General features: G+C 53.9%; 1 protein-coding gene across 1 annotated transcript in view; it reads left to right on the forward strand.

The window, feature by feature from the left end:
• The first annotated feature begins 5,948 nt into the window (after positions 1 to 5,948).
• Positions 5,949 to 22,353, forward strand: part of BMP8B (bone morphogenetic protein 8b) — a 35,118-nt gene continuing 18,713 nt past the window's right edge. Inside the window, exons 1-3 of the mRNA XM_054493635.2 lie at positions 5,949 to 6,644; positions 19,799 to 19,988; positions 20,387 to 20,535. Of these exons, the coding sequence (XP_054349610.1) occupies positions 6,311 to 6,644; positions 19,799 to 19,988; positions 20,387 to 20,535 (673 nt within the window). The 5' untranslated portion in view covers positions 5,949 to 6,310. The remainder of the gene's footprint in view (positions 6,645 to 19,798; positions 19,989 to 20,386; positions 20,536 to 22,353) is intronic.

A 22,353-nucleotide genomic window follows, 5' to 3' on the forward strand; every position in this document is an offset into this window, starting at 1 on the left:
AAAACAGGGTCTTGCTGTGTTGCCCAGGCTGGCCTGAACTCCTGGGCTCAAGTGATTCTCCCACCTCTGTCTCCCAAGTAGCTGAGATTATAGGCACATGTCACCTCATCCATCTTCTGACTTTTTTTTTTTTTTAAGATGGAGTTTTGCTCTGTTGCCCATGCTGGAGTGCAGTGGTGTGATCTCGGCTCACTGCAACCTCCGCCTCCTGGGTTCAAGTGATTCTCCTGTCTCAGCCTCCCAAGTAACTGGGACTACAAATGCACGCCACCATGCCCGGCTAATTTTTGTATTTTTTGTAGAGATGGGGTTTCAGGCTGGTCTCGAACTCTTGACTTCCGGTGATCTGCGCCCCCCCTTGGCCTCCCAAAGTGCTGAGACTATAGGAGTGAGCCACCATGCCTGGCCCGTCTTCTGACTTTTTTTTTTTTTTTTTTTTGAGACGGAGTCTCGCTCTGTCACCCAGGCTGGCGTGCAGTGGTGCGATCTTGGCTCACTGCAAGCTCCGCCTCCCAGGTTCACGCCATTCTCCTGCCTCAGCCTCCTGAGTAGCTGGGACTATAGGCACCCACCACCACGCCCGGCTAATTTTTTGTATTTTAAGTAGAGATGGGGTTTCACCATGTTAGCCAGGATGGTCTCGATCTCCTGACCTTGTGATCCGCCCGCCTCGGCCTCCCGAAGTGCTGGGATTACAGGCGTGAGCCACCGCGCCCAGCCCTGACTTTTAATTGAAGCATTTAGTCTACTAACAGAAGGTGACCTAACCCATTGACTAAAGACTCCCCCATGAAGACAGGACTGCCTTGTTATGTTTATTTGTTTCTTTATGATGTGTAAGCACACCCTGGGAACATGATGGACTGGAATTTTCCCAGCAGCACCCAGCCGGGAAGGCAAGTGAGACACACTTTGGGCCCTCAGCAGTCATTTAATGAGGCATTACAATGCACCAACCTCATGGTGGCCTCTGGAGCTGACACAGGCATGACCTAGGACCTCACTATAGGATCCTGTAATAGAATTAAAAGGTCCTCAGATCACAAATGCAAAGATTAAATGTGTCGATGTTAACATGAGATAATCTCCATTCCTGTAGCATGTTTCTCTTTCCTTCCTTCTTTTCTTGTCCCTCCCTCCCTACCTTCCTCCCTTCCTTCCTCCTTTCCTTCCTTCCTTTTTTTTTTTTTTTTTTTTTGAGACAGAGTCTCACTCTGTCACTCAGGCTGGAGTGCAGAGGCACGATCTCGGCTCACTGCAACCTCCGCCTTCCGGGTTCAAGCGATTCGCTTGGCTCAGCCTTCCAAGTATCTGGGATTACAGGCATCACCACCATGCCCAGCTAGTTTTTGTATTTTTAGTAGATACAGGGTTTCACCATGTTGGCCAGGCTGGTTTCGAACTCCTGCCCTCAGGTGATCTGCCCGCCTCAGCCTCCCAAAGTGCTGGGATTACAGGCATTAGCCACTGCGCTCAGCCTTTCCTGTAGTATCTTTCTTATGGAAAACTTTTCTCTGCTTTTTAAAATTGTTTCTTTTCATATTCTACATGCAGTAGGTATTAGCAGTCATAAATTTAACCTTATGGTTTCAGTCATGAAAATTCATGGATTTGCATTTGTGGCTGGTGTGCAAGAGAGCCGGTCACACAGCAAGTGAGTGAGCCTCACTGGCCACTGACTCCTCACTTTAACACAGCTTGGTGCTTCTGTTCTTCATCCGCATGAAATAATGAGCACTTCTTAATGGAAGCACTTCTTAGTGTGTTCATGAGGTTGCGAGATCCGTTCCTTGAAACTGTTGAGAGACTATTGTTTTCAGAGGCTATTTGAGAGAAACAGAGGTGACTCTGTTTCACACTTACTTACTGAAACCCTAAATGCAAGCCTCGCACTGGGATCCAAAGGTAAATTAAGATGATGGTCCCTGCCTGCAGAAGCTCTCAGCCTAGTGTAGGGAACAAACATGTGAATACATGCCCTTCTATTTGGTAAAAGGAGTGGTTAAGAGAGTGAGGAAGGAAGAAATGGCTCTGCTCATGAAGGTGAAGAAGGCATCAGGAAAAGGAGGTGTTGCTTCAACTGCAACTTAAAGGGAGGTAACACCTGACCAGACAGGGAAAGGGGTTTCCCTTCTTGGTACAGGAAATCACATGTTCAGGTGAACAGAAGTGTCAACAGCAGGACAGGTAGAGGGACCACAAGTATTCCCATGGGACTGCAGCCAAGTATATGGGGTTAGCAGCCAGATAAGACTGTGGAGATTGGCCAGGCGCGGTGGCTCACACCTGTAATCCCAGCACTTTGGGAGGCCGAGGCAGGCGGATGACGAGGTCAGGAGATCGAGACCATCCTGGCTAACACAGTGAAACCCCCGTCTCTACTAAAAATGAAAAAAAAAAATTAGCCAGGCATGGTGGCGGGCGCCTGCAGTCCCAGCTACTCAGGAGGCTGAGGCAGGAGAATGGTGTGAACCCGGGAGGCGGAGCTTACAGTGAGCCGAGATCACGCCACTGCACTCCAACCTGGGCAACAAAGCGAGACTCCGTCTCAAAAAAAAAAAAAAAAAAAAAGACTATGGAGATGGGTCAGCAGCAGGGTCCAGGTGATGATGCCAGACCACTGGGTCCTGGGCACTTATCACATTGTGCCTTGCTGGTCCCCAAGATGTGGTCCTAAAAAAACTAAAAAGCTATAGTCATATGCATTTGGAAGAAGCTAAGTTAAGGCTAACAGGTTATTTATTTATTTATTTATTTATTTATTTTATTTACTTATTTATTTATTTTTACTGCAGCACTTCTAGAGCTTACAAAGTGCTAAGTGCATGAGGGCTCTATCAAGGGGGAAATATATAGTGCAGTGTGTACTGAACCCCTTTTGTAGGAAAGCCCTCAGAATCCTCACCTGCTATAAGCAATGAAAGGCCATGGAAGGGTTCAGATTTTAATTTGGAAATATGCATTCTGCAGAATGAGTGAGGGCTGGGTGGGGTAGGTGGTGAGATGAGAAATAAGGAGACCAGTGGGGAGGAGGTGCTCCATGAAACACCTGAGTGCAAGGGGGCGTGCACAGGCTCAGGGATTCAAGAGGCATTTGAAGGTAGAATCAATAGACTGAACTGCCCTCGGGAGGGAGGGACGTGTGTCTGCGCCAGGGTTTTGGCTTCTGGCTCTGGTCATGTCTTATCAGTCATTGGATATAGCTTCTGGCATCTAGCAGGAAGGCCTGCCCTGCTAATATATTTGGAGTTGGGTGTGACTGTATGGTGGCACTGAAGCCTCAGTGGATGAGCTCATCACCAGGTCAAGTCTAAGAGGGAGAACGGGACTGTGGACAGACCCAGCAGACATCCGTGTTTTAGAAGTGGGCAGGGAGGAGTGGTCAGCAAGGGAGCAGGCGTCCTTGAAGCCAGGGGACGACAGGGTTTCAAAAACAAGAGAGCAGTGTGTAGTAACCCTCCACATGCAAGTTACAACAGCACAGAGGTTTTCATCTATCGAACCAGCAGAGACTGATTTATTTATGTATTTAACAGTTATATCTAGTGTCGGTAAGAGTGATAGAAAATAAGCACCCTCATGCTATTGGGGCAACAGATAATATGTATCAAAAACCATAAAAAGTGTATATGCTCTTTGATTCAAATATTCCATCTCTACACGCCTATAATCCCAGCACTTTGGGAAGCTGGGGTGCGCAGATCACCTGAGCCCAGGAGTTCGAGACTAGCCTGTCCAACATGGCAAAACCCTGTGTATACTAAAAATACAAAAATTAGCCAGGCATGGTGGTGCACGCCTGTAATCCCAGCTACTCAGGGGGCTGAGGCACAAAGACCACTTGAGGTGGAGGCTGCAGTGAGCCAAGATCATACCATTGCACTCCAGCCTGGGTGACAGAGCAAGACTCCGTCTCAAAAAAAAAAAAAAAAAAAAAAAAATCCATCTCTAGAAATTCATCCTAAAAAATCACCATGGATGTGCACAGATTATTCTACAAGATTGTTCATAACAACATTGTATATAATATAAAAATATACATATATTATCCCATAACATAAGCTTGATTAAATAAATTATGATAGCAATATGATGAAAAAATACCACGAAGCCAGTAAAAAAAAGTGTGCAATAATTAATGGCATAGTGAAATATTGCAATATAACGTGAAGCGAATAAAGCAAGTAAGATACTGTTTTTTGTATGAAAAAATACACATACATGTAAGAAAAAGAGACATCAAATATTACCTGTGGTTATCTCTGGAAACAGGGATTTGGGTGATTTTAAAATTTGTTGAGGGTAATATTTTTACTTTTCTGTACTGACCTGGCGTACGTCCCTTAACCGCTGTGTGCCTCAGTTTCCTCATTTATTAAAAGAGGAGGTTCCAATGGTATGTACCCCCTGACGATGTGCAAAAGTGATTATGAAACTATTTTCAAAAGTTTCTACAAAAGCAAGTTACCTTTGTAATCAGGAAAAAGTAGTTCTTTTAGTGCTCTGAATAGTGTAATAACAGTATTTATTTTATTTCATTTTATTATTTGCCCTTGCAGAAATTTACTTCTTTGGTAAAAGACAGACTAGGCATGTGCTTAAGGCGTCAGCAAATGACCATTTACATTAATAATTTATTTAATATAGAAATTTTTATTGAAGTGATGACTTCAAAATGTGATTTTTGGGGGCATTATACACTTGCTTCGAGGTTTAATCTTCAATCCACGGCGGGGGGGGGCACCATAATCACTGGTGCCCAGGGCCCTCGTCTAGCCCCTGTGAGGCCCTTTGCGGTCCCTCCCTTGCCAGCCCCTCCAGCCTCCGCCATTTGCCCCCTGGGCTCTCCAGCTTCCACTGAGGAGCTGCTCCCTGCCACAGCCCAGCTCTACTGCTGTGTGACCTGGCGTAAGTCCCTTAATCGCTGTGTGCCTCAGTTTCCTCATTTGTTAAAAGAGGAGGTTCCAGTGGTAGGTACCCCCTGACGATGTGCAAGCATCACAGAAATGACACGGGACACACACTCAGAACATGCCTCGCGCGTGGCAAGTGCTGACTGTTACCTGCCATTATTAGGCTCTCCCGCCGGGGTCTCAGGGCCTTGGCACAAGCTCTTCCCTCTGCTTGGAGCACTTTCCTCCACTGACCTTTCCTGGCGCTCCAGGTCAACTCCAGGAGCCTTCCCAGTGCAGTCTAGGTGCCTTCCCCTTCTGCAGCGCCTGAACCACACAGGAATAAGTAAGGCGAGAGCGCGCCCAGGGAAGAGCAGAGTGTGCAGAAAGGGGCTGAGTTAGTCGAGGCATTTCCGCGGGGATCCTTCTCCTGCCAGGCGGGCACCGGGGCCGTGGTGACTGAGAAGATGTGCACAGGTGGCTCCCGGGTGCTCCGGAAGGGCCCCAGAGCTTCTGGCCCGGCTAAAGGCAGGAAGCGGGTGCGCGTCTCCCCCACGAAGCTGGATCAGTACTGGGGGCGCAGGGGGCACAGGGGGCGCAGGCCGCGCAGCGAGGGCTGGTGGGGGCGGCCCGCCTGGGACGCTGCCCGGGCGCACGCGGGAGCCAGGTGAGGGCGCGGGGAGGAGCAGCTGAGCAGGTGCCGGGAAGGAGGCGCCTGCAGCACGCCACGGCGACCCCCGCACGCCACGGAGGGCCGGCCGGGTGGCACCACTGGCGGGACCGGAACGACGCCGCGGCCCTAGGATCTCTGCTCCGAGGCCCGCGGCGGGAGCCACGACGGCCCTGACCACGCTGACGCCCAGGCTGCGAGCCCCTCGCCCGGGCCGCCCGCCCACCCGCCACGCCGAGGTAGCACCTCGGGGTTGCCCCACCCGCGACACCGTCCGCAGCCCGGGGCCCTCTCGCGGGCGTGGCCCCTGCGCCCAGGCCCCGCCCCCGCCCCCCCATTGGTCAGTCCCGGGGTAGGGGCGGGCGACGCCGACCGCTGGGCAGGGCAGGGACTCGCGGGAATCGCACCGCGCGGGTGGCTGCCGGAGCTCGCCCATTGACCCTGCGCTGTTCGGACCGCGGCCACAGCCGGTCTGGCGGGCACGGCGGCGACAGACGGATTGGCCGAGAGTCCCAGTCCGCAGAGGAGCCCCGGCCTCGAGGCGGTGGCGTCCGCGTCCTCTCGTCCAGGAGCCAGGACAGGTGCCGCGCGGCGGGCGCTCCAGGGACCGCGCTGAGGCCGCGGTCGCGCCCCGCCGCGCCCCGCCGCCCGCCGCCCGCCGAGCCCAGCCTCCTTGCCGTCGGGGCGTCCTCAGGCCCTGGGGCGGCCGCGGAGCCGATGCGCGCCCGCTGAGCGCCCCCGGCCCGCCATGGCCGCGCTTCCCCGCCCGCTCTGGCTCCTGGGCCTGGCGCTGTGCGCGCTGGGCGGGGGCGGCCCCGGCCTGCGACCCCTGCCCGGCTGTCCCCAGCGACGTCTGGGCGCGCGCGAGCGCCGGGACGTGCAGCGCGAGATCCTGGCGGTGCTCGGGCTGCCTGGGCGGCCCCGGCCCCGCGCGCCACCCGCCGCCTCCCGGCTGCCCGCGTCCGCGCCGCTCTTCATGCTGGACCTGTACCACGCCATGGCCGGCGACGACAACGAGGACGGCGCGCCCGCGGAGCGGCGCCTGGGCCGCGCCGACCTGGTCATGAGCTTCGTTAACATGGGTGAGTGCGGCCGCCCACGCGGGGACCCTCGGAGTAAACTGGCTGCAGGGGAGAGTGCGCGCATCCGCGGGCGGTGCCGGGCCCTGGCCGAACGGGGAGTCACAGACGGTGGACGCGAACCACAGGGGAGTGGGACCGCCGTGGTTAGGGAAAGTCTAAGGGTCATGGGGGCCCCGTGGGCTGCGGGGTGGTCAGGAGCAGAGTGTGGGGGACTGTGGACTCCCAGGCGCTGCCTTCATCCTGCCCCAAACACACCCAGGAGTAAGAATCAGGTGATGTCTTTGCCCACCTGGGCTGCCCCGGGAAGACAGCCTGGTCCTGGGGAGACAGGTGAGTAAACAGAGGCCGGGATGCTGTCACTGTGATAAGGGCAGTACTGAGGAGAGGGACAAAGTTCAGCGTAGAAACCTGTGGTCACATCATCAGAGTGACCAGAGCTGAGTCGCGTGCCCTGAGTCCACAGCAGGCTCTTCCCTGTGCGGAGCCTGGGTAGGGTGCGGCTGTCAGGGGCGCGGCTGGGGAAGGAGCAAACTCAGCTCGCTGGGGCAGGGACTGTGGCCTTGTCGCCCTGGGCCCAACACCTGGGATGTGATCTGGTATGGGGTGAGTGTCCAGTCCTGTGGAATGGTCCAGTGGGCAGCTGGACCCATTTTGTTCTTCCGGGCAAAGCCCGGCTTTTCCTGTCTGCAAATATCTTGTATCAAACCCTGGAGCTATTTATTCCTTAAGATCTCAGAGATTTTTTTTCCAGTACTAAACTCTTTGGCCTATGGTCGTGTAGTTACTGTTGGTCAGGTACCCCATCTGCTTTGCCTCCTGTCTGTGGCTAGTGACAGGCCGGGGTCTGGGGAACCAAGGACCACAGATCAGCCCAAAGTCGGGGAGCTGTGGGGCTGAGAGGAGGGAGAGGGTCCCTGGCCCTGGCCATCAGCCTCCCTCCACAGACAGCATCATTAATTCTTCATCCTCCCGACAACCCTGATAACAGCCACGGTCTTCATCCCCATCTCCCAGATAAGGACAGTGAGGCTCACAGAGGCAGCGCCATGCCTAGGACAGCACAGCCTCTACGCTGCTGAGCCAGGACAGGCCCAGGAAGCCTGACTGTCCATCCAGTGCTCAATGAGATGACATTTCTGTTGTCAGGTCAGGCTTTCAGGGTGCAGAGAGCTTTCTGAGGAGTCTGGGCTGAGGAACACAGGGGACTGAGCTGCAGCAGGTTTTGTGGGGCCATCAGCCATTTGCTTCCTACACTAGGGCAGAAGAGGGCATGGCCAAGCCTCTGCTTCCCGCAACCCAGAGCTGGTGGTGGGGGCGAGCAGCAGAAGGCAGCCATTCACCATCGCTGAGCGCCCAGTGCCAGGCACAGGACTCTGGCCGGTGGGATCTGGATGCTGCCTTTGTAGTTAGAGGACAGGGTGGGGATGTGGGACAGAGGAGACCATCTGTGAAGCTGCGGCTGGGGCTCTGTCATTAGGACAGGCTGACCCTGGGCTCAGGACCAAGAAGAGTTGTGGATGGAGTCGTCCAAGAATGTCCCCAGGGAGCCGCCCATCAGAATGAGTCACCACCCAGCCCACATCCTACCTCCCCTGGCATCCCCTGGGTCAAGGCATGCACAGCCTGGTGGAGCTGTTGCTGTGAATGGGGCAGGGCCTACCCCTCTGTGTGACCTTAGGGAAGTTCTTCACCCTCTCAGCCTTGGTTGCTCCTTGTAAAAGGAGGTGCCTGGTGATCTGTCCTCAGGGTTGTTGTGTGATTGGTAGAGGGGCGGGAGTAGAAAGCCTGTGCTGCTCCCCTCAGAGGGTGAACCTGGACCTGGGCACTGTTGGCCCCAGGCCCTCCCAGCTGTGGCCTAGTTCAGAGGTGACAGTAACATCTCCACATGTCTTATACACATGTAAAACCTAGAAATGGATTCCAAAAGCCAACCAAAAAGTGTTTGTACCTGTTTTTAGAATGAAAAGTAGCATGTGAACTTTCACAGCCTTACAATTCCTCATTTAATTCATGTGAGACTGTTTTGCCAGCCCTGTTTCATGGGCTCAGAGAGGTTAAATAGCCAGCCCAGGGCCACACAGCACATCCGGGGTGACATCCACGGCTGTGGATTTCAAATCCTAGCTTCTTCCCACACCAGCTTTGTGCATTTCATGAAGACCCAGGGCCTCCAGTGCTGCGAGATTAACAAGCAGATCGTTGTTAGTGGAAGCCCAGGCTGTGGGTGGGCGCAGCCAGCTGTCAGAAAGCCCTTCTTTATTCTGCTGTGCTAACTGCACTAGTAGAACTCTTTCAGTTAGAGTAGCTTTAACTGGTAATTACTGAGGCTGGGTGGGGCGGTGCGGGGGCATGGATTAGACACATACCAGGATGCTCTCCATGTTTGGAGGCCCCTGGAGGTTGGTGGCCCTTCTCCTGCCTCAGCCTTCCGAGTAGCTGAGATTACAGGCATGCGGGCAGAGGCCACCACGGGATCTAATAGCAGGGTCGCTGTGGTGTCACCGCCCACACCCAGGCTCCCACACCTGCTCCCGCCAGCTCCACCTCTCCTATCAGCCTCATCTGACTCCTGAATAGCCAGGCCTGGTGCCCGTAGGGCCCAACTCTTGATGGCAGCCTGTGGGACCCAGGGGGTGGGGCTCTCGCAGGCCTCCCACCATGTCTCCGTGCAGAGCAGGTGCTTTAGGAAGCCAAGCCTGCGTCCTGATGTTCAGAGCCTGCACTGGGAGGCCAGGGCTGGGGTCAGAGCCGGGGCCCCGCCTGGCCTGTCATCCATATCAGCCTGTAGACCTGGGCTCTCTTGGGCAGGACAGTGATGGAGCGGTTGGATTCTGTCCCTGGTCTCTCTGGGCTCAGGGAGGGGAGAGCCCTGAGCTGGGAGGCAGGACCCAGGTTCTTGTGCTGCCTGGGCCCACCGTTAACTCCTGCATGTCCTGAGCCAAGGCCCTTCCCTTCCCTGGGCCTCTGCTTTCTCGTCCATTCTACGGTGATGGCGTCAGAAAAGCAAGGTGCCTCCCAGCCCTGACCTGTGGCTCTGTGGCCGAGGCGCCTTCCCACAACACCGCCATGCCTTGGCCCCAGGGCCTCAGGCCGGCCCGGCCCCTCCTGAGGGAGGAAAGATGGCAGGAAGGACCACCTCTGCACACTCCTTCTGAATCCTTCTCCACCCACGTCAGCAGAGAAGCAGGTGCCCATGTTCCAGATTGAGAAACTGAGGCATAAGCAGGACTAGCAGGCAGAAGTCCAGCCAGGATCAGAATGCAGGCAGCTTCATTTTTGTCCTGATCCCTTCCTGAACCAGACAGATTTGCTCCTGTGGTCTCTGGTGGCCATGGACAGGGATGTTGATGAACAGAGCCATCTGGATTTGGGAGAAGCAGGACTGAGTGGGAATTCAGGACCTGGCCCGGGTCCTGCTCTGCCCTTGCCAGCCGTGTGACCTGGAAGGGTGGCACCATCTCCGTGGGCCCCAGGGCCACTTCCTTTGGTTCTTTACTAGGGACCTCTTTCATTTTCTCGTTCATTCATTCAACAAATAGTTATGAAGCACCTCCCACGGACCAGGCACAGTTCTAGTCGCTGGGGATATAACAATGAGAAAAGTAAAGTCCCTGCCCTCAGGGAGATGACTTTCTAGTGCGAGAGACACATAATACATACATAAGCCTTAAAGGTAATTGTCGGGTGTGCTAGACAGCAACTCCCCATCTGGAAACAGGAGGGGCTGAATAATGGCAGGACAGACAGGGCTAGATTGGGGGTTTCTGACCTGAGACCCACACACACGGAATTTGCATCCTGACACCAATACCTGACCTCTGGGGTTTCCAGTCAACCTCCCCAAGCCTCAGTTTCCTCCTCTGTAAAATGGAGATACTCATCTTATGGGGCTGTTCTGGGCTCGTGTGAGATGATACCCAGCGATGCCCACGTGCCCAGAACCTCCGCATCTCTTCCTCCATTGGTATCTCACAATTGCTGTCACATCTGTGTTTGAAAGAGAGGAGAGAGAGGCTCAGAGCAGGTAGGTGGTTTTCCTAAGGTCACACAGCGGGTTGTCTCCCTGCCTCCACATCCTCTGCTCTTCTCCAAAATAGCAGCTGCCTCTCCACACAGCCCAGGGCCTGGCCCGCCGTTAAATGCAGTGTGTGCTGCTGAAATGGACTGTGTTGAATGGGAACATGTGATATAAACTGAGACTACTCCTTAAAAAATATGTTTTTATTTTCACAGACAGGGTCTTGCTTTCACCCAGGCTGGAATGCAGTGGCATGATCATAGCTCACTGCAACTGTGAACTCCTGGCCTCAAGCAATGTTCTCACCTCAGTCTCCTGAATGGCTAGAACTACAGGTGTGCACCTCCATGTCCAACTAATTGCTTTAAATCTTTTGTAGAGGCGGGATCTCATTGTATTGCCCAGGCTGGTCTCAAACTCCTGGCCTCAACTGATCCTCCTGCCTCAGCCTCCCAAAGTGCTGGGATTACAGGCATGAACCACTGTGCCCAGCGTTTTCTTTTCTTTCTTTTTTTTTAACTGCATACATTAATGCTCACTGTTTTGCAACTTTGTTGTTTTTCATTTAACAATAAATCTTTTATCCATCTTAAAAGTAAACTATTAGGGTGACTGTATGCCCAAAGGTATTTGTCCTTGCAATAATTGAAGGTGGGTCCCTTTTCCCCAAAGTTCTGTCTGGCCACCAGAACGGTGCACCCTTTCGATACCTAGTGACTGGTCCTACCCGTTTCCGCAGTGTTTTCTCACCCCTGGAGTAAATGATTATGACTGCCCTCATTCACAGAGGAGGAAGCTGAGTCTCAAAGAGTGTAAGTGACTGGCCTCGGGTCCTGGATGCACAGACCCACAAGAGCAGATATGAAAGGTAGATCACAGCTGTAGGAGGGTAGGCCCTGGAAGTGGGGCAGCAGAGTGGTGGCCCTGGAGTGGGGCTCACCGGCTTTCAATTCTGGGTCTACTGCTTAAGAGCTATGAGCTGTTGAACAGATCATTTAAAGTCTCGGCATCTCAGTTTCCTCATCTTTAAAACTGGGATAATAATGCCTGTATCTGGCCAGGTGTGGTGGTGTGCGCCTGTAATCCCAGCACTTTGGGAGGCTGTGGCGGGTGGATCACTTGAGGTCAGGAGTTCGAGACCAGCCTGGCCAACGTGGTGAAACCTTGTCTCTACTAAAAATGCAAAAAAAATTAGCCAGGCATGGTGGCGCGGTCCTGTAGTCCTAACTCCTTGGGCGGCTGAGGCGAGAGAATTGCTGGAACTCGGGAGATGGAGGTTGCCTGGGAGACAGAGTGAGACTCTGTCTAAATAATAATAATAATACCTGTATCATAATACAGTGATTAAATAGGTTAAGGCATGTAAAAACTTAGCAAGTGTCTGGCCAGGCACGGTGGCTCATGCCTATAATCCCAGCACTTTGGGAGGCCAAGGTGGGGCGGATCACCTGAGGTCAGAAGTTAAAGACCAGCCTGGACAACATGGTGAAACCCCGTCTCTACTAAAAATACAAAAATTAGCTGGATGTGGTGGCGGGCGCCTGTAATCCCAGCTACTTGGGAGGCTGAGGCAGGAGAATCGCTTGAATCCAAGAGGTGGACGTTGCAGTGAGCTGAGATCGCGCCATTGCACTCCAGCCTGAGCAACATGAGCGAAACTCCATCTCAAACAAAAACAAAAACAAAACTTAGCAAGTGTCTGGCACTGCTCAATAAGTGGCTGTGGGTATTATGAGGGAAGGGCCTGTGGGATTATGCCCCAGCCCCCAGTCATTTACTTAGGGACCTAGAGCAGAGTAGTAAAAAACATAGCTCCAGGATCTGACCAGGCTGCGTGGGTGAGATCCTCATTCCACCTAGGCCTCCTTGTACCGGATGCTGTGGGGGGGCTTCCCAGAGCTTCTCTTCAGCATTGAGTCGCTCATGACCCAGCTGCCTGGAGTGCCAGCTGCTGACAGCTCATAGGGGAGTCCTTCTCTAGGTTTTTTTTTTTTTTTTTTTTTTTTGAGATGGAGTTTTGCTCTTGTCGCCCATGCTGGAGTACAATGGCACAATCTTGGCTCACTGCAACCTCCTTGGGTTCAAGCAATTCTCCTGCCTCACCTCCCAAGTAGCTGGGATTACAGGCACCCGCCACCACGCACGGCTAATTTTGTATTTTTAGTAGAGATGGGGTTTCATCATGTTAGTCAGGCTGGTCTCGAACTCCTGGTCTCAGGTGATCCACCCGCCTCGGCCTCCCAAAGTGCTGGGATTACAGGCAAGAGCCACCGCGCCCTACCCTTCTCTAGGTATTGATTGACTGGGCCCAAAGAACTCCCCAAGGTTAGGCACCATCCCTGGGGACACCCAACATCCAACAGCTGGTCTATGGCAGTACCAGTGCCCAGCCCCCTTGCCTTAAGGAGAGACAGCTCTAAAGGGCCACCAGCCCCAGAGCTCCTGGTGCAGTCTCAGTTGTCTGAGGCCTTTGTTGTGGTTGCATCCAAAACTTGCTCCCTTCATTCACTACAAAAAGCAGTAAACTTTCCAGTTTCCCCAGTAAACTTTCTGACCCAGTGTCTGTTGCCCAGAGAGCCTAACCTAAGATACAATTTATACGATTATAGTCTAATTTATTTAATGCTCTGAGCCTCAGTTTCCTCCTCTGTAAAATGGGAGAGCTACCTCATTAGATGATTAGGAGTATTAAATGAGTTAATCTGTGTAAAATTACGAAAAGAGTGGCTAGTCAGTGATCAATAAATGTCAGCTTTATTTGTTTTTAGCCCAAGGCCAGCTGGTTAGTGGCAAGACCAGAAGCAAAAGTTGGTGATTTCTTTTAACTGCTGGCTCTATCTTGAGTAGCAGCTGTTCCTTCTGAACAGTCCTGGACCCTGCACACATCAGGGTTCTGGGGAAGTTGATGGCTGCAACACCTGGGTATGGAGAAAGTTGACTCGTTCAGGGCTTTAAGAGCAGTCTATGAACACTCTTTAGCAAGCACTGCTGCAAACCTACTGTATGCTATTCCTCTTCCTGTTTATCCTGGGGGCTAATAAAAGCATAGCCCCAGCCCAGCCCAAAGTCTGCTCATTTACTGAGAAAGAGAAGCCCAAAGACAACTCAATATAAATGATCCCCAAATGGAAGAAATGTCCATTCACCCACCTGGCAAACATGGGTGTGAGGGTTCAACAGTTCAGAAGACCAACAAGATCCTTCTCTCATTTTCTGGGAGACAAACAAGGCCAAAGGAGAGGAGGCATGGCTCCCAGCTGGAGATGGGATCTCACTATGTCACCCAGGCTGGAGTGCAGTGGCGCGATCACAGCTTGCTGCAGCCTCAACCTCCCAGGCTCAAGTGATCCTCCCACCTCAGCCTCCCAAGTAGCTGGGGAGTACAGGTGCCCACCCCCATGCCCAGCTAATTTTTAAACATTTTTTTGTAGAGACGAGGTCTCATGATGTTGCCCAGGCTGGTCTTCAGCTCCTGGGCTCAAGCCATCCACCGACGTCGGCCTCCCAAAGTGCTGAGATGACAGGCGTGAGCCACTGCGCCTGGCCTCTTGCATGTTCTTGAAATGCCAGTTCCTGAAGTGAAAATCCCATCATGGCTTTTCCTGCTCAGGAGCTTCTGTGTGTCCCTTCAAGCCAGAATGGAATTCACGTTTCCTCAGCCTGGCATTCAGAGTTCAGCGTTCTAGTCAACACCAAGCACCGCTTGGTGTTCCCTTGACATATCTGCAGCTTGGAGAGGCCGTGGATGAGGAGAAACGAATGTAGACTTTGGAGTCCAGACAGACTTAGACCCAAATCCCACCTTGGATGCTTCCAGTTGTGGCCTTGTGCAAATCAGTTAACTTCCGGGATCTTTAGTGCTCTCATCTATAACCTGGGATGAATAATGTCCCCCACAGGGTTGTCATGGTGCCGCCTTCACCATAGCCCTCGATGGTCCTGCTTCCTGGGATGCACAGAGTTCTGTGTCCCCTCCGACACTGTGCCAGTGCTGGTCTGTGTGACCGATAGACTATGACACTAGTGGTGATAGGTCCCTGCCAGGATTAGTCTATGAAAGACCGTGGCTTCCATCTCTCGGATGCCTTGTTCTGGGGGAGGTCATGAGGTGAGCAGCCCTATGGAGAGGGCCACATGGTGAGCAGCTAAAGACAGAGCGTGGAAGTGAATCTGTCAGCCCCAGCAGCTAAGTCTTCAGAGACTGCAGCCCTAGCTGACAGCTTGACTGTGACCTCCTGAGAGACCCTGATCCAGACCTACCCAGCTAAGTTCCTGGATTATTGGCCCTAAGAACAATGTGCAACAATATGTGTTTGTTGTTTTAAACTGCTACATTTGCATAATGAGTTACACAGCAACAGATAACTAACACAGGCAGGTTAGCATGAACAGAAGGGACATACCACGTGTGCCCAGCATGGTGCCTGACACAGGTCAGTGCTTAAAAAGTGTGACCTGGCACAGCATCTCCCGCCTCTCAGCCTTTCCCTAGGTGACTCTTCAGTTCTCTTCCTCAGAGTTCTTCTACCCCTCTTGAATATGTTTTCAAGGAAAGTTTTCTCTGCCACCTTCTTCCAAAGCCCTGTACATGACTGCGACCGTCACTGAAGCACCTGTCCTGCATTGCGTGCACTTCTCTTAGGATTCCAGTCGCTTTCTGTCTATGTGATGCAGGGGCTCACCTAGCCCCTCTTTCTCCTCCTCCCCAGCAACCCCTGAACAACCTGAGAATAGGGACCAAGTCTGACTCTTCCTGGCACCCCCCATGGTGCACCCAGCCCCTGAGTGGCAGGAAATTGAGGGAAAGAGGAACCCAGCAGGAGGCAGAGAGTGCCAAGAGCAGGGAGGAGCCTGGGTCTGGTCAGGTGGGACAGAGTGGGGCCGGCCCTCCCTGTCTGTGTGGGGGCCGACAATGGGTGCCATAGCTCCCTGGGCCCTCCCCTGGAACCTCAAGTCCCCACAGGGCCCTGTCTGGAGGAAGGTGGCTTCACGGACATTCTCGGGTGTCTGTCAATAGGAGGGCCTTGTTGACGGGTGACCCCCACATCCCAATATGTCCCATTGAACTCCAAGGCCACTCATTTCACACTGGCCCCAAGTGTGAACATCCACATCACAGGCCTCTATTCTGACACGGGCCTCTAATCTAACCCTGGAAACCCTCTGCCCCTCCTTGGCCTCAGTTTCCCCATCTCTGCAGGGTTGCCTGAAGGCCTTTCCAGCTCTGACCAAAGAATGTCCCCACCCCCTGCCTGCTGATGGGGGCTCTTCCGGCTGAGGCACAGGGTGGGGAGGTGCACCCAGCCCCCCCTCCTCCCGGAACCTCTTTCCCATAGACGAGAGGATGTGTCACCCTGACCGCTTCTTTCTGGAAAATTCCCACAGTTCATTCTTTCCCGGGATTTCACTAGAGGAATTGCGTCTTTCTTGCTCACATCTCCTGGGATCTATTCTTGGCCTTGGCGGGCTTTATGTGGTGGCGTGTGTGGGTGTTCCCTTTTAATTTGGGGTCCAGAACTGTCTGAGGCCTGGACCGGTAATTATGAGAGCAGCACCATTTATGGAAACAGCCCTTGAAGCAAGCCAGTGATGAGACCCGGCTGGAAATACCTCAGCATGGAGCCCTGGGCCCGCCTCGAGGCGGTGCTGAGATTTCTGGGTGGGAGAAGCCCCTTCAGGACACAGAACCAACAGGTCATGAGTCCCGCCTTCCCTTGGCCTGCAGAGGCTGTGGGGCCCAAGCCTTCTTTTGGGTCTGAAGTGCCCCTGCCCCCCCGCCTTTGCTACCTGTGGGACCAGCCAGGCAGGCCCGGCCCATGCACCCCGGGGCTCTGGGGGAGCCGCTCTCCGCCCTCAGGGGCCAGGCTGGGAGAGGAGGCAGGTCCACAGCAACAAGAATGTCGGTGGCTTCTGATGGAGTCACACGGGGACATGGTAGCCACACCCAGACTGGCAGTGACACCCAGCCCAAAGGGCTCTGAGTGCTGGACACTGAGCCGCTGTCCTGGGGACAAGAGGCCCTTGGAAGAAGGGGCCGGGGCACCCCTGCTCTGGGGCCCCAGAACACGGCGGCTGATGAGCTGACATGCGAGCCTCCCATGTCCCCCCACGTGACTCCATCCCGGCCCTCCCAGGGCTCGCCGTCCAGAGGAACAGCTGAACCAGAGACAGCAAGCCCTGGCATGGGGGCCGGGAGAGGCTGAAAGCCTGACCTGCCTGGGGTCTGAGGACTGGGAGGCTTCTCAGTCGGACTCAGAGGGACGGGGCCGCCCGGGGAGAGCAGCTTCCAGGAGGGACTCTGTGGGAGGCATCTGCAGGCAGAAGGCACAAGAGGCCCGAGGGACAGATGACAGGGCCCTGGGACACTTCCTGTGGGCCCTTCAGGGCTGGGGAGGGTCTGAGGGGAGGTGGGATGGGTCACAGGCCATAAGATTCTGCTCTGAGCTGGAGAATGAGGGTGTCTTTTGAAGTCCCACTTTTTGGTCAGAAATAAGACAGATTTAGGTTGTCTGGGTGAGACTAAATTGCCCAGAGCACAAAAATAGCCAGAGCCCTTGTTGATGTTGGGCTGAGGGTCGCAGAGTGTGGCATCTGGAAGCCTAGCCTGGAGTGGCAGGCATGGGGCCCCAGATGTGGCCAGCGGAAGCCACCTCCTGCCCACAGGGCCTTTCCTGGAAGCGTGGGGTTGCTTCCAAAGTTTGCTTTATCCAAGGCTGGAGGAGGAGGCTGAGGGTTCCATCAGCACAGGTTGGTGATTCATGATTGTTTATTTTCCCGGGAGCCACATTAAGGTGGTTTAGGTGGTTTAGAAAGCAAATTCATTTGCTGCTTCCCCAGACAGAAGCTGGTTCAGCATGAGACCATTTGGGGCAGCTTTTATGATTTTGTAGAAAATAAACATTTAGAGGTGCTTGTGGAACCAGGTATAGCTTGGTCTGTTTCCTGTGACCAACGAATTGCTCTCTGCATATGTCTTTTCATATTTTTGCCAATACATCTTTGGAATTTTTGTGTCAAAGGGTAAATTCATATGTAATTTTGCTAGATATTGCTAAATTCCTCCTCTACACAGCATTCCTATCAGCAACGCCTGAGAGAATGTTCGTGTCTGATCTTAATCTTTTTCCTTCTCAAAGGCCATATGGAGCACCCTATGAAAAGCACCCATTACTCTTGAGCCCATAACCTTTTCTCTTTCTTTCATAGCATTTACAGTAGAACAATAGAAATGACATCCCATATTTTACTTGCTTTTTGTTTGTATTTTATGTCTTCCGTTGGACCGTAAACTCCATGTGTGTGGAAAAAGTATCTTGTTTATTGTTGTGTTGCCCACAACAGTGTTGTATACACAGTAAGAACTGGATAAATTTATTTCTAAATTAAACATAATGAACTTATTAGATGAGTGAAAGAATACATTTATTTAGAAAAACTTAATTCAAAGTATTATTTCTGACCAAAAAGTAAGACTTCAAAAGACACCCTTGGGTGCTGTGGGACAAGGCACATTCATTCCTTCTCCACCCTGGGCTAGGATAAGCGGCCACCTCCTCCTGCCCACACATGTCTGGCCCCGTCCCCTGCCCCGCACAGCTGTTCGCCTGCCCATGGCTGGACCAAGTCTCCACCAGGAGGACAGGAAGTGCTCCCTACATCCGCCTCGGCCCGCACAGCCTGGTGCTTTTCCAAACCTGACTGTGGTCACTGAGCCCAGTAACCACAGAAAATTTTTAAAAAGACTCACAAACATATCATTGAAATCTCAGTGTTGGGTTTTGGGGAAGGCACTGGGCGGCTCCCACCCCTGCTTTCCGGAAACACAGATTTCTAGAGTTTGAAAGGGATGGGAGGCTAAAGTGAGACTGCCCTAAATATAGCGTCCTGGGTATTTCCGGATATTTCCGGACACCTGGGGAAATGTGGGCTTTATTCCGCAACTGCAGCCTTTGTTTGATTAGCAGGCCAGCCCCCGCCACGGGGCCCTGCTGCCCATCTCACTTCCAGCCCGGCCTCTACCCTCGCCTCCACCGTGTCTTCTAATTCCCCTCCACCCATGCCGCCTCCCTGCTGCCCCCGTCCCCTGTGCTTCCCACTGGCCAGAGGCGCAGCCCAGGCTCCTGGCCCGGGATTCGCACCCTCAGCAGGCAGGCCACAGCAGATGTGCCGTCCCCAACATCGCTGACCTGTGGGCGCCTCCACCCTGCGCATGCGAGGTCCCCTCTCCCTAGAGCACCCTCCCTGCTACCTTCTCCACCTACCAAGACCCATCCCACCCTTCAAAGCCAGTTCAGATGCCACCTGCTCAGATCCCATCACCCAGTGAGACCCTCCAACTTCCCCAGCACCTGACTGGCCTCTCTGGGAGTTGTCACTCCTGCCCTGGTTTTTCTTGTTCCTTTCCACGTTTCCCTCCTTCATCTTCCACCTTGTTCCAGAAAGGAAACGTGGGTCTCCTGCCCTCTGCTGTTTCCTGGTGCTTGCTTTCCCTGCCCTGCCCTCAGGCCCCTCTGCTCTGGCCCTCTGCCCTGGCTGGCTGGTCCCTGCAGGGCCCGTCTGTCTCCCTGACACCATGGCAGATTCCCACTCATGCCTCAGCCCAGCTCAGCTGTCAGCCCTGAGCCTTCCCCTGCCGCACCTCCCATCCAGGCAGTGGGCAGGCTCTGGATGGCTTATGTCCCCTGAGATGCCGTCGGTTATGTCAGTTATGTCCTTGTCTACCAGGTTTCCCTGCAGGGCCGGGGCCCTTTTCTGCCTTGGGTCCAATGTCCATCTTCCCTTTAGCCTGGAAGCTCCCAGAGGAGGCTCCCTCCTGTCTCATCTCTGGGTCCCAGGACCAGCCGGGCTGAGAAGGGGCACAACGGGAGTTCGGGGTTTGGAGCCTGGGGCCTGCTGAGCACCAGCCAGGTGCGGGGCTCAGGGTGAGCCTGGCTGCAGGGCCTCTTGGCCATGTCTACACACCGGGACCAAGCCTGGAACAAACGTTTGCACAAAAGGAAGCCAGCCCCACCCAGGCCTCCCTGGGTCCGCTCCACCTTGAGTGTTGGGTGGCTGGGGGTGGTGGCTCACACTAGCTCTGCCCCCTCCAGAGCCCGAGCCATTCTGAGTGCCAGCCCAGCGCTGCTTTGTCTTCTAGTGGAGCGAGACCGTGCCCTGGGCCACCAGGAGCCCCACTGGAAGGAGTTCCACTTTGACCTGACCCAGATCCCGGCTGGGGAGGCAGTCACAGCTGCAGAGTTCCGGATTTACAAGGTGCCCAGCATCCACCTGCTCAACAGGACTCTCCACGTCAGCATGTTCCAGGTGGTCCAGGAGCAGTCCAACAGGTGCCTTCCCCTTGGCCTGGGTGCCCCCCCAACCCCCCACCTCACAGTCTCATGGTCAAGGCAGCCCAGCAGGGAGTCGTGGTGGGCTGAAAGAGAGCCTCAAAGACGGGAAAGATGCTTGGCCCAAGGCCCCTGCACTGTGGGAAGAGCCCCATTAACAATCCTGCCTTCAAGTCCCTGCCCTGCCATCCTGGCTGTGGGGACTTGGACAGGTCACTGAGCCACTGAGCCTCAGTTTCCCCATGTGTGCACCTCTGTGGGCTGAGGCAATGAGATGAGGCTCAGAAGGGGTGCAGCCAGAGTCAGGTAGGAGACGCTCCGGTGACAGCCCCCAGGGGCTCTGGAGACATGGAGGCAGCTGTGCTGGCCGCCGGTTAATTGTTTTTTCATGTCCACAGGGAGTCTGACTTGTTCTTTTTGGATCTTCAGACGCTCCGAGCTGGAGACGAGGGCTGGCTGGTGCTGGACGTCACAGCAGCCAGTGACTGCTGGTTGCTGAAGCGTCACAAGGACCTGGGACTCCGCCTCTATGTGGAGACTGAGGATGGTGAGGCTGGGGGCTCTGCAGCCCCTGGGGCTTCTCTGTGCCAGCACAGGCAGCGGTAGTGGCTTCCTGTGGCCCTGGGTGCCCGGCCTCACCAGCTATGCCCGCTGCAAGGGTCACTGAGGTCCAGGGCACAAGGTCTGGCCCAGTGGGGGTGCTCCCTCCTCTCCCTCCGCTTCCCAGGAAGCAGGCGGCTCTTCCCATGGAGCAGCCTCCACCTTGGGAGTTTCTGTCCTGGGAAGGGAAGGAGGGGAAGTGGCTGTACCCTCAGGCACTGAGGCCAGGAGGCTGGGTTTGAAGCCCAGCTTGGCAGTGCCCTGCCTCAGTAACCTTGGCTAGGACTTACCTTTCCAGACCCCGTCTTCTCTTCTGCAGGATGGGGATTCACGCCCTTGTTCATTCCACAGGTGACACTGGGGAGAGCCTCTTTTATGCCAGGCAGTAGGAATACAAAGGCCAAAGTGGGCACGAGATGGGTGTTTTTGAGGCCCGGCAAGGGAGCGCCATGGAGCAGCGGTGAGGGCGGGGGTCCCAGGGGCCATTCTGAGTCAGGGTAAACCAGGGCCAGGTGCTGGGGTTCTTAGCGTCGTTTATTTTATTTAATAGCAGTGGAGGACGACAGGATCTGATTCAGGTTTTAAAAGAGAACCCTCTGAGATGCCTCCCTCGGGGTGGAGCAGAGCTTCCCACCCTTTCCGTGGGCTGCACCCAATGACTTGCTTCCCGAAAGTGCGGTGTGGACAGGGCGTGGGGGACCTGACGCACAGTGCCTCAGCCAGGTGAGGAAGGCTCACTGCAGTGACTGGCACGGCGCTAGCATGTGCCCTGGGTGTAAGGGAGGGAGAAGGCCACTGAGCCGCAGAGGGCCCCCTCTGTGAACCCGAAACCCCAGTCCAGCCACGAGAAAACCGTCAAGCCCAAAGAGAAGGGCTTTCCGCAGAATACCTGACAAGCGCTTCTCAAAACCGCCAAGCTCATCAAAAAAAGGGAAGATTGGGAAATTGGAGGAGCCCAGAGGCACCTAAGAAGACCAGCTCAGTGCATATGGGGTCCTGGGTGGAGTCCTGGACTAGCAAAAGGGCATTAGGGAAAAGTTATGAAATCCAGATCAATCATGGTGTTTACTTAATAATAAGGTATCAGTACTGGTTCATTAGTTATGAGAAAGGTACCCTAGTAGTGTAAAATATTAGTATTTCCCAGAGGAAACTGGGTCCAGGTGTACGGGAACTCCTTGTGTAGTTTTTTTTGTTTTTTGTTTTTTTGTTTTTTTTTTTTTTTGAGACAGGGTTTGGCTCTGTTGCTCAGGCTGGAGTGCAGTGGCGCAATCACAGCTGACGGTAACCTCCAACTCCTGGGCTCGAGCGATCCTCCCACCTTAGCCTCTGTACTATCTTTACAAAGTTTTATGTAACTATCAACTGTTGTAAAATTAAAACTTAATATATGCATAAAATAAAGAACCCCCTGTCTTCAGTGGAGAGAGCAGACTGAGATGGACAAGAGTGAAGTCAGAGAGACGTGTGGGGGCCCCACAGTGGTCCAGGTGGGCGCTGTGAGCGACTTGTTGGTAGCAGTGGAGATGGAGAAAGATGAGTCGATTTCAGTGTCAGGACATGCTTATAGCTGGTGAGGAGGTGAGGGAATGGGAGGAAGCCTGAATGATGTGTGGTTGGAACCAGTGGATTTTTTTCAATAGGTTTTTCTTTTTGGGGAAAAGATAGATAAAGGGCAGGTTTGAGGTGGGTGGTCGAGGGTTCTCTTTTGGCTGGAATATTACTGAGCGCCCTGGGATGTTACTGAGATCACTGGTCCTCATGG

The sequence above is a fragment of the Pongo pygmaeus genome, chromosome 1 (genome assembly GCF_028885625.2).
Source record: "Pongo pygmaeus isolate AG05252 chromosome 1, NHGRI_mPonPyg2-v2.0_pri, whole genome shotgun sequence".
In the NCBI taxonomy this organism is placed as follows: Eukaryota; Metazoa; Chordata; class Mammalia; order Primates; family Hominidae; genus Pongo; species Pongo pygmaeus.